The 11,732-nt window shown below is 40.3% G+C and overlaps 1 protein-coding gene across 3 annotated transcripts in view; it reads right to left on the bottom strand.

Moving 5' to 3' along the window:
- RIC8A (RIC8 guanine nucleotide exchange factor A) overlaps positions 1 to 11,732 on the bottom strand; it is a 105,188-nt gene that overhangs the window by 25,094 nt on the left and 68,362 nt on the right. For all 3 annotated transcript variants that reach the window (XR_016306600.1, XM_089655162.1, XM_089655163.1), the window contains exons 4-5: positions 2,263 to 2,357; positions 182 to 332 (exon numbers count right to left, since the gene is read on the bottom strand). Coding sequence is in view for 2 of the 3 variants with exons in the window: in XM_089655162.1 (XP_089511288.1) it covers positions 182 to 332; positions 2,263 to 2,357 (246 nt within the window). In the remaining variant the exon portion in view is untranslated. The remainder of the gene's footprint in view (positions 1 to 181; positions 333 to 2,262; positions 2,358 to 11,732) is intronic.

An 11,732-nucleotide genomic window follows, 5' to 3' on the forward strand; every position in this document is an offset into this window, starting at 1 on the left:
GCATTTTTGATACGCTTGTGCATGTCATGCGTTTGTGGGTATATCGCTTGTTTTGTTGGTTCAATAAAATGATGTTATGGTAATGTGTTAGGTCGGTGCACCATCTTTTGTGATCCCTAGCGTATTGCCTATACAGAATTCCATCTCCTTTCTGGTCTTTTTGTTCTTTTTGGACACTCACCCGATCCAACCTCCTGTCCAGGAACTGTATCAGGACCTCCACTGTGTCCATGTTCATTCCCATGTATTCCACAGAGCCATGCTCGACTTTAGGTGTCAGCAGAACATCCAGACACATGAGGGGCAGGTTCACCAGCAGGTTTACCGTGTGCCTGGACAAGGAGACAAGGAGTTGGTTTAATGAGCATTAAGTATGAGCACTGAAACCAACAACACAGCTCGGATTTTCTGTTGCTAAAACATTTGCTGCGTAGTAGCCAGCATTTTCAGAAGGTGGTTAGAAAAAGGAAAGTTTCATAGAAATATTTTATGGCGACAGGTTTAGATATAAAGCATCTTCTGCAGCACTCTACAGAAAATGCGAAGTCATTTACCTTGGTCCCTATTTTTGGAGATTACAGACCAAGATCTCTACCAATTTTTGGTGTTTTTTTTTTTAAATACATTTAAAAAATAAAAAAACTCTCATATATATATATATATATATATATATATACATATATATATATATATATATATATATATATATATAAATAATATTTTTTACTTTCCACTATAAAAACATATCAAAAAAAAAAAAAATACATTTTGGCCATAATGTATTCTGCTACATATCTTTGGTATAAAAAAAAAATCCCAATAATTGTATATTTTTTGGTTTGCAAGAAAGTTAGGGCTCGTTCACACTTGGCTGTTTTACCAACGCTTGCCAAACGCCCCTATAGCGTTTGGCAAGCGTTGGTCCGGCGTTTGCGGAGCGTTTTTTTAACGCTCTGCAAATGCCGCATGCGCGGTTTAGCGGCGGTTGCTAGGCATTTGCCGAGTGTTAATAACGCCCCACAAACCCCTATAATGCAGTTTGAGTGGTGTTACCGCTCCGCAAACGCCCCGCAACCGCACAAGCCGGCCGGGCGTTTGCGGAGCGGCACCATAGACGAGAATAGGAGGCTTCAAAGCCTCCTGACTCGACCAGTGGCGTCCGTTTTGCCGCGACGCAAATGCTCCCGTTAGAACAGCACCATGTGCTGTAATGTGCAGAATTGGCAGAGACGTTTGGGAAGCGGTAAAAACGCTTCCCAAACGCATCTCTGCCGTCTGCACACAACGCTAGTGTGAACGTAGCCTTATAGCATCTACAAACTATGGTATATATACACTGGACTTAAAAAAAATAAAAATACTACTAATAGTAGTGATCAACGACTTATAATGGGACTGTGATAGGGCGGGCAGGAAATCTGGCACTAACTGATGCTGGGGGGGGGAACTAACTGCCATAGACATCACTAGCGACACCAATACAGTGATCTGTGATAATACTATCGCTGTACTAATGCAACTGGCTGGGAAGGGGTTAACTTCTAGGGCGATCAAGGGGTTCAATGTGTGCCTAAAAATGTGTGTGTTCTGCCTTTACTAACAGATGTCTTTGTTTCTTATTCCTGCTGGAGCAAAACATACACACAGCACACAGTTACCCCTTTGATCGCCCCAGATGTTAACCCCTTCCTGCCCAGTGCCATTAGTACAGTGTCAGTGCTTGTTATGAGCACGGAGCACTGGTCAGGAAGGGGGGTAAATCCTTTGGAGGGCAAGTGGTTAAAATGTCAGCTTTTATATATTCATGTAAAACCTTTATCCCATAAGCAGAAAAAAATAAAATTTGCTGCAACTGATTATAAAGTGTGAGCTGGATTTCTGCTTTAATCTGTTATTGTATTCAAATCTGCTAGTCCATCTAACACTCCTCTACCTCCAGACTGACAATGTTGTCCTCTGCTGTGTCCTGTGCTCATTCCGCTAGAGTTGTTTCTCACTAATATAGGAGGTGTGTTACTGGCCAGATCACCAGATGAAAATAGAGGAGAAAAAGTCAAAGGAAAAAAAAACAAAAAAAAAAAAAACGAATGCAGCCATCACATCTAATGATTGAAAAGCTGCAATATATGACATTTTTGGTTTTGGGTTTTATACTGTTTTAACATCATGTTGCCACGATGAAAGGCTTCTAGGAGGGTTGGCAAAACGGTGTGCATGAGGCCTTAAGGTATTGTACCGATGGAGCCGGCTTTAGAATCTTACCCGTGGAATTCTTCTGTTCTGTCTTCACCATCACTCTGTCTGAGTAAGCAATGCCTAAGTATGGCCGCAAGATGGCGATACAGCGCTGCATCTTCCTGTAAGCAGAGGAAAAAACAAAAAAAAAAGTTATATAAATCATTATAACAGCACTACAAACAGTATAAATATGAAATGGAGTTTTTTTTATTCCTTGTGACAAACGTTGAAAGTGAACTCCTCACAAATCACAAAAGAACGATCAAGTTTTAAAAAAAAAAAAAAAAAGGAGGACTGATTGTTTATGTATGCTTCATTTCTCCGCTATACAGATGAACAATTATATCCACTTTCAGACCAGACCGATCCGGACACTTTTGTTTGTTTACAATGTAATAATCAGTAATTCTTGCAAAAAAAAGTTAGAACCCCCAAACATTTTATATATATATATATATATATATATATATATATATATTTATATTTATAGGCATGGCGATCGTTGCAATTTTATTTATCACAGCATTTGTGCAGTGGTTTTGAAGCGCAATTTTTTTGGGGAAAAAAAATACACTTTATAATGATTTTTAATGCAAAAAAAAATAAAATATATATATATATGTATATATCCCAATTTATTGTCAAGATATAAAAGATGATGATACACCAAGTAAATAGAAACCCAACATGACACGCTTTAAAATTGTGCACGCTTGTGCAATTGCAACAAATTATGATACTTCAAAATCTATAGGAAAGTCTTAAAAAAAAAATTTCTACAGATTACCCATTGAGAGTTACAGAGGAGGTCTAGCGCTAGAACCTTTGCTCTCATTGCAATGTTCATGGGGATACTTCACGTGTGGTGTGAACATTGTTTACATATGCATGCAAGACTTGCGTATGCTTTCGCTTCAGCATGCAACCGCAGAGGGATGGGGGGCGCTTTAATTTTTTTTTTATTTTATTATTTTCACACTGTCCCTTTAACCTCCCTAGCGGTCTGATTATGTCCATATTTCTGTGCTCAAAGCGGTACATTTTTTTGCATGGAAATATGTTTTTTTTATTGTAGGCCTGTAATTTTTAGGAATAACTCACTGAAATCTGTCTGAACAAGAGTCTAGTAAACATCCCGGGTATGATAAAATTTGAAACGCGAAATCATAAATTATAATTTAATAAATAATCATAAAAACAATAATATAATAATTTTAATTCAATAATGAAATCAAACCATAAACACTGAAATTTGAAATAGAGCGCCAAGTTCGCACATCACTGAGCAAAGTCGCAAAATCGTTTTCAGTGTCTGATGATGAATTTCCCCCACGAATCATTATCACTCAATTCTGCAAGTGGTTCTGATTTACTATCGCTGTTCTCTAGCCGGTCTAAAACCGCTTTTGACCTAAAGGGACGCTTTTTGGACGCCATGGACGTTTCTCAGTTTCAAGGCAGAAAGAACAGTAAAAATGCAGGCAGGGCGCCGGACAAAGCACTCGGGACAAAATGTATGTGAAATGGTTTGATACAGGAATGTTATACTATGTGATTTTAGTGTATTTAGTGAAAGTCATTTTAAAAATTTTAATATTTCCCACCGTTCCGTCCCCCGTACGTCCCGACGCTCGCAGGGAACGGAACCTGGAAGACAGATGCCGGCATCGGCCGGAGGACATTGCCGGGGACACTGCAGGAGGGACATCGCGGGAGCGCAGGACAAGGTAAGTGAAGAACAGATCCTGGAGCAACGCTGCAGTGTATTGCCGAGTGTAGCTCGGGGGTTACCGCTTGTGGTGCTGAAACTTTATCCCGAGCTACACTCAGGAATACGGCAAGGGGGGTTAATTTTTTGATCACTTTTATTCCTAATACAAGGAATGCTCCTCTAGAAGCCCACTAGTTCTGGGTTTTTTTTGCAGCCAAAAAACATTGATTCCAGTCTATGTGTGTATGGACACAGGATAACATGCTGGGAGGTTTACTGGATGTAGAAAAGCCAAAAAAACAGAAAAAAATGTCAAAAGCCAAAAACAGGAAAAAAAAAAAAAAGAAGAAAAATGTCAAAAGTAAAAACGTCCAGTGTGCATGAGGACTTAATATGGCACGGAGCCAGAAAATAATCACTATTGACAAATTCAACCTAAAAAAAAAAAAATAAAAATACAAAAACAAAAAAGTTTGCCATCGACGTCAATGTGTTTGCGTTGGTTGGTGGCTCTGACTAAGAGCGTCAGCCGCTGTGACTAATCATTATGACATGACGTCTTCTTTTGTTATGACAGCCAGCGGGCAGCAGAAAAATACGCTGCGAGAAAGACACAAGACGCCATCGAGTAATTACAGGCAATCTGTCCTTCGCTGGACGTTAGGCTGATGGAAAAAAACAAAACAAAACAAAATGATGCAACAAAGCAGAAACTTTTTTTCTTCTAAAAATGTGGTAAAGCAATCTTTAAACGAACGTATTTCATGACGCAGGGCCGAGGTTTGATTACCGGAAAGCCACAGCAACCAATCACGTTTTTAAATGACAGGTCAGATTATTGAAAGACAAGATTCCGATGTTTAACCATTTCCCAGTGGAAGTGCAGGGGTGGGTGGCCATTTATAAACGGCCTCACCGCTCCCTGGGAGCGCGTAGCACAGCAATCCGGTGCCTGCTGTGTCCTCCGAACACAGTGGAACACCGATCGTCGGACGGGACCTCTGTGCGAAGTCCCGATCATGTGATCACTGATTGGCCAATCAGTGATCACATGCAGAGTAGTAAGCAAGATGTCACTTCTGACATCATTGCTTACTACGTGTGAAATCTGTGAATGATCACAGAGGTCACATGGTACAGGGCTATTCACAACAGCCTTGTACCATGTGACAAGCTGCGACCAATCACAGCTCACACAGTAGTTCTCAATGGCAAAAATGCAGCCAGAGAGAAGGAGAAATGATTGCTTTTACAGCCTTTATGGGTGTAAAAGCAATCAGTGTAAAAAAAAAAACAACAAAAAAAAAAAAAAAACAAATCTTCATCACCCCCCACAAGTAGTACAGTGTCACCATGGTGACTGTATTGCTAGGGTGACAGTATGTAAAAATAAATATAAAAAAATAAAATAAAAATGTAAAAACATTTTTTTTTTCAATTATAATTTTTGGTTATAAACTAATTTGGGTTATTTTTTTTTTTTACTAAAAAGATAACGGAATAAATTTTGGCGAAGATTTCTGATGAAATATTATTTATTTGCAAAATTTTATAAGAAAAACACTTTTTCAAAATGTTTTGACTTTTTCATTTACATAGCAAAAAAAATAAAAAATCCCAGCGGTGAATAAATACCACCAAAATAAAGCTTTATCGGTCTCAAAAAAATGCTAAAAAATTCATATGGATACAGTGTTGCATGACCGCGCAATTGTCATTCAAAGTGTGATAGCGCTGGAAGGGGGTAAAAATGGCCTGGGCAGGAAGGGGGTAAAAGTGTCCGCACTGGAAGTGGTTAAGGGGGTTGCAAATATCGGTACTCCAAAATGAATATTCTGGACCAAAAATTCAGGATGCAGTTGTCCGAGAAACGGACATATTTCTTTATACATAATTGTATTATTTTCAACTTTTTAATCAAGATCATGAATTTAAAAAATACCATCCAGTAATGTGAATCAACGTTTTTTGAAAGTAACCCAAAAATTGGACAGAAAATAAAATAAAATGTATATAAAATTAAAATGGAGCTGGAACTCCGGCAGCTAATGCCGCCTCTCATTCTACTCCATGGACAAAGCGGAATTAAACCTAAACCCAAAAAACACAATCATTAGATGTGGTGGCTGCATTCATTTTTTTTTTAGGCTTTTTTCCCCCCCCCCCTCTGTTTTCACCTGGTGATCTGGCCAGTAACACACCTCCTATATTAGAGTGCCCCCACTCTGGATGAAGGAGAACAGGGGGCACATTTGGACAGCAGCGTTGTTGGTCTGAAGGGAGGGGTGTTCGATGCACTAGCAGATTTAGATACACTAACAGATTGAAGCTCACACTTCATGTCTCCACGCATACTAGCAGGTTTTTTTAGCTGAAAAAACACTAGTATAAGTGTTTTTTATTTTTTTGTAGCATTTTAGTAGTGTTCAGGCGCTTTCAGGCATTTTAGTGTTTTATTAGTGTTTTTACAGTACATGTAGAGGGATAAAAAAAAAAAAAAAAAAAAAAGCTGTTAGGAGCATTTTAGTAGTATTTAGGGGTGTTTAGTATTTTTTTTCCTGCTGGAAAAACACTCCAAAAACTATTTTTTTCTGCTCCTAGATGCTGAAGCTCAAAAAATACGAACAGCCTAAAGCAGTGTGCATGGACACATAGGAGAACACTGTTTAGCTTCTAGGAGCTTAAAAAAATGCTAGTGTGCATGGCGCCCATAAGTGGTTACAGCAAACAATTTAGTCTCTTTCGGGATAAAAGTTTTACATACATACATAAATGCTGATCATTGTAAGCACCCCTGTCAGTGTTAAATGGTTTGTCTCAACCCCTCAACTGCAACATCTGCTGGACAGCTTGTTCTGTTGAAAAACAACAGACCTACTAGCCAGATTGCCAGGTGGAAATAAAGGAAACAAAGCCATCCCATGTAAGAACTGGTAAGCTGCAATTTACTAAAAGTCTGATTTTGGGTTTAGTACTGCTTTAACAACAAGCATTTAAGCCTTAGAAAGTTGAGGGTCCCACTGCAAGAGGTTTTATTTTTTGTGGAGCTCAGAGTTGGGCTTTAAGAATCGTATTGTGTAATGGGAGCCTCAAAAGTCTGTTTGATATTCTTATTTTCTCTATCTAAAAGTAAAAAAAAAAAAAAAGTAAACATTGTGACTAAAGATGAGCGAATCGAACTTGGCGAAGTGGAATTCGTTTCGAATATTAGGAAAAATTCGATTCGCACCGAATTTTAGCAAACTTCGGATGCACGAATCGAATTTTCCCCGATCAGCCGGCAAAAAGTGTCACTGCAGAGAGCTCCGCTATTTCTGACAGTTCTCTGACAGTTCATTTACAGCGGTTGAAACATTGTATCTATTTGTTTCCATTTAGGATACAGATGTTTTTATTCGGAAATAAATAGATACAATGTTTCAACCGCTGTAAATGTGAAGGAACTGTCAGAGAACTGTCAGAAATAGCGGAGCTCTCTGCAGATACACTTTTTGCTGTACTGGAATTCTTCTTCTTTTCATTCTTCTTCTTTTCATTCTTCTTTTCATTCTTCTCATTCTTCTTTTCATTCTTATTCTTTTCATTCTTATTCTTTTCATTCTTCTTCTTCTTTTCATTCTTCTTCTTTTCATTCTTCTTCTTTTCATTCTTCTTTTCATTCTTCTTCTTCTTTTCATTCTTCTTCTTCTTCTCATTCTTTTTCTTCTTCTCATTCTTCTTCTTCTTCTCATTCTTCTTCTTCTTCGTCGTGCCCCGTGACTGCCCAAATGAGTGAAGTGTGCGGTGATTCTAAGATCGACGGCACTCATCTGCATGTCATACTGACTGACAGTATTATTTCTCTTCCCCAGCAGACTCCAAGGGCATTTAAATTAAAGGTACAGTGTTCTGCACTAATATAAAGGCTCTCTGAAGCCTAGAAACCCTTTTAATAAGTTAAATTCGCAGCGAATAAATTCGCATCGAATCGAATTTCTCCCGCAAATTCGGCGAATCAGCCGAATCGAATTTTTGAATAATTCGCTCATCTCTAATTGTGACACGTTAGAACACAGTGTATGTAGAACATACATGTGCAGCGCACACCAGCGCATGTGCGTTGTGCACGCCTTACTGGCCTTCCTCGCCGCTGGCTATCCCCGCTTCAGTCCATCCTGAATACGGCTTCCAGACTCATTCACCTTTCCAACCGCTCCGTTTTCGCCACCCCCCTCTGCCAATCCCTCCACTGGCTTCCGATTGCACAACGGATCAAGTTCAAAATCCTAACACTGATGTACAAAGCCGTCCACCATATTGCCCCGAACTACATCACCGACCTAATATCCAAGTACCACCCAACACGCACACTCCGCTCCTCACAGGACCTCCTTCTCTCTAGTTCCCTGGTCTCCTCCTCCCATGCCCGCCTCCAGGACTTCTCCAGGGTGTCACCCATCCTCTGGAACTCCCTGCCCCAACCCATCAGATTATCACCTACTCTCCTCTCATTTAGGCGCACCCTGAAAACCCATCTCTTCAGGGAAGCCTACCCCACCCCCTGCTAACCTGCCAATCTCCTCCACTCTTCCTACCACTCCATCCCCCACAGCTATCTCCTCCTGTGCCACCATCCCCTCCCTCCTAGATTGTAAGCTCCAAGGAGCAGGGCCCTCAATCCCCTCATGTTTTGCATTGTATTGGTATTGTTCTGTCACATTTTCTGTCCCCCTTTGTAATGTACAGCGCTGAGCGAACTATCGGCGCTTTATAAATACTGTATAATAATAATAAATAATAATAAAGCACCCCCATTGGTGCAAATGGGCCCTAATGTCTACCTTCATTTTGTAAATCGCTGAGCAAACTGTTGGCACTGTATAAATCCTGTCTAATAATAATAATAATAGTCCCCAACAACACAGCAAATCTTCACTTTTTGAGTTTCAGTCCTCTTCACCCAGAGCAGAGGTTTCATTTTCTGTACACATTACGTTACCTTTAAATTTCCATTACTTCCTCAATGAGAAAAAACTGCTGTGTGTGCGCGCTGAAAACACAGAATATTGTAACTACAAGAAGGGGAACTCCTTTCATGAAACTGCTGCTTCAAGCTAGAGAAATGAAAGCGGAAATGTATACATAAGAGCTAAAAGAAACTATGAAAAAATATCAATTACACATACTAAACAAATGATTTCCTCATAGAAGTACACTGGGGACACCTTACAGTATATCAAAGTGTATACTGGTTGTTCTGTATGGACAATAAAAAAAAAAAAAAAAAAAAAAAAAAAAGGTATATTTATTTATTTCAGGTACTTATATAGTGCCATCAATTTACACAGCACTTTACATATATATTATACATTCACATCAGTCCCTAACCCTCAAGGGGTGTACAATCTAAGGTCCCTAACTCACATTCATACATACACATACTAGGGCCAATGTAGACAGGAGCCAATTAACCTACCAGCATGTCTTTGGAGTGTGGGAGGAAACCAGAGCACCCGGAGGAAACCCACACAGGCAGAATATGCAAACTCCAGGCAGGTGGTGCCGCGGTCGGGATTCGAACCAATGACCCTAGTACTGCCAGGCGGAAGTGCTAACCATTCAGCCACTGTGCTGCCCACAAGGTTAAAATATTTAGAGATACAGTGTGTGTGTACACACATACACACACATATACACACAAACATTTTAAGCACTTGAGCTGCAGAAAATTTTACCTCCTTCATACCTGTTCAGCACTGCGCCACTTTAACTACTAATTGTGCAGTCATGCAACACTGCAACCAATGAAATGTATTTAATTTTTTTCCATCAATAGAGCTGTCTGTTGTTGGTATTTGATCACCACTATCACCACTGGGTTTTTCATTTTTTTGCAAAACAAAACAAAAAAAAAAAAAAGAAAATTATGGAAAAAGAAAAAATGACATACATATACACACACATATACATATATACACACACACACACATATATATACACACACAAAAATTATATTACTACATCTACGGTAAATAAAGATCCCAATTAGTGTATAATAATTGGCTTGTGTGAAAGTTCTAGCGTCTAAAAACTATGGTATATATACACTGGAATTTTTTTTTATTTAATGCTAATAATGGCAGCAATCAGTGACTTATAGTGGTACTGTGAGGTGGGCAATCTGACACTAACTGACACTTTGTGGGAACTGACTAAAATAACACTGACATCAATAGTGACACTAATACAGTGATCAGATAGAAGGCTGTACACTGTTAGGGTACTAATGACACTGGCTGGGAAGGGGGTTAACATCTAGGGGCAATCAAAGGGTTAATGGTGTGCCTACCAAGTGTACAGTGTGCTGCTTTTACTAAGCGATGCAACTGTATTTTCCTGCTTTGTAAAAGGTGAAAAAAAGCCACAACGCTGCACTCTGTAGAGAGCTCGGTGTGGTTTACCCCCCCTCCCCTCCACTACTCACCTGAGCCCAATTGCAATCCAGTGATGTGCACAAAAGCAGCAGCTCTCCCGGGACTATTTCTCCTCATTGGCTGAGACAGCAGCGGGTGAGCCAATGAGGAGAGAGCATGGGACAGGGTTGAGCCGCGGTGTGTGTCTGTGTAGACACGCAGAGTAGTAGCTCAGGAGGGAGCCTGCTTGAGTGCCCCCATAGCACTCAGCAGGAGGGAGGAGCCAGGAGCACTGGTGGGGGACCCCAGTGGAGGAGGATCGGGGCTGCTCTGTGCAAAACCATTACACAGAGCAAGTATGACACGTTCGTTATATAATTTAAAAAAAAGAAAAAAAAAATTAATATCACTTTAACCCCTTCCAGCCGTCGCCTCCCGACCCCTTAAGAGTTTGCCGCCAGGAGGTGGGGTGGGTGGGGCGTGGTTTAGGGATCATGTGACTGCTGTGATGTCACGGCAGTCACATGATCGGGAAAGGTCCCGATCGAAAGAGAGGACCAGGACCTTTCCGTGAGTACCGCACATGTGTGCTGGGAGCGCACAGCACATATGTTTTTTGTTACATGAACGCAAATGTGCGGCCACTCGGCGTCTAGGCTCAGACGCCGGGAGGCCGCACATTTGTGTGCGGCCGGCGTAAAGGGGTTAAGCAGTTGCAGCAAACAGTTTTGTACCTTTTGGGTTAAAGGTTTTACATAAATAAAAAAACTGATCTTTGTAAGCACCCCTGTCAGCAGTAAATGGTTTATCCCAACCCTCTAACTGCTAGATCTGCAGGACAGCTTGTTCTGATATAAAAACAACAGACTTACTGACTGGATCACCAGGTGGAAGAAAAAAAAAAAAAAAAGACATCCTAAAAAAAGTACAAACTAATGCAGCCATCATATCCAAGAATTGATAAGCTGCAATATAATAAATGATTGCTTTTGGATGGAACACCGCTTTAATTCGATCCGTGGTTCTAATCGGACATGAGAACAACACTTCCCTTGAAGCTCCTGTTTGCATTTTTCTATTCAATAGCGAGCTGTGACCGGGGAAGGACGCCGGGGAGGCTGGAGGCTTTATGAATGAATGATGATTATCCCATTATACATATTTTATTAAGCTCTTCTAGAATATTTAGTGTTCCTATTTGTGTTCGGTTCACTTTAACCCCAGATCCCCCGCAGACCCCTGATCCGGCACAGCCGCAGTCTACGCAGCAACGGTTAGACCATCTTGCAGTTCTGTTTTGCTCTTCATATACATTTCTGCTTTCGTTTCTTTAGCTGTTTCTCTGCTTATCTTGGATCAGAAAAGTGTCATTTGGCCTAGATCTGCCTCTG

This window comes from Staurois parvus, unplaced genomic scaffold, assembly GCF_062004578.1.
Source record: "Staurois parvus isolate SC_StPar_1 unplaced genomic scaffold, SC_StPar_1.0 ptg000827l, whole genome shotgun sequence".
NCBI classification, from domain to species: Eukaryota; Metazoa; Chordata; class Amphibia; order Anura; family Ranidae; genus Staurois; species Staurois parvus.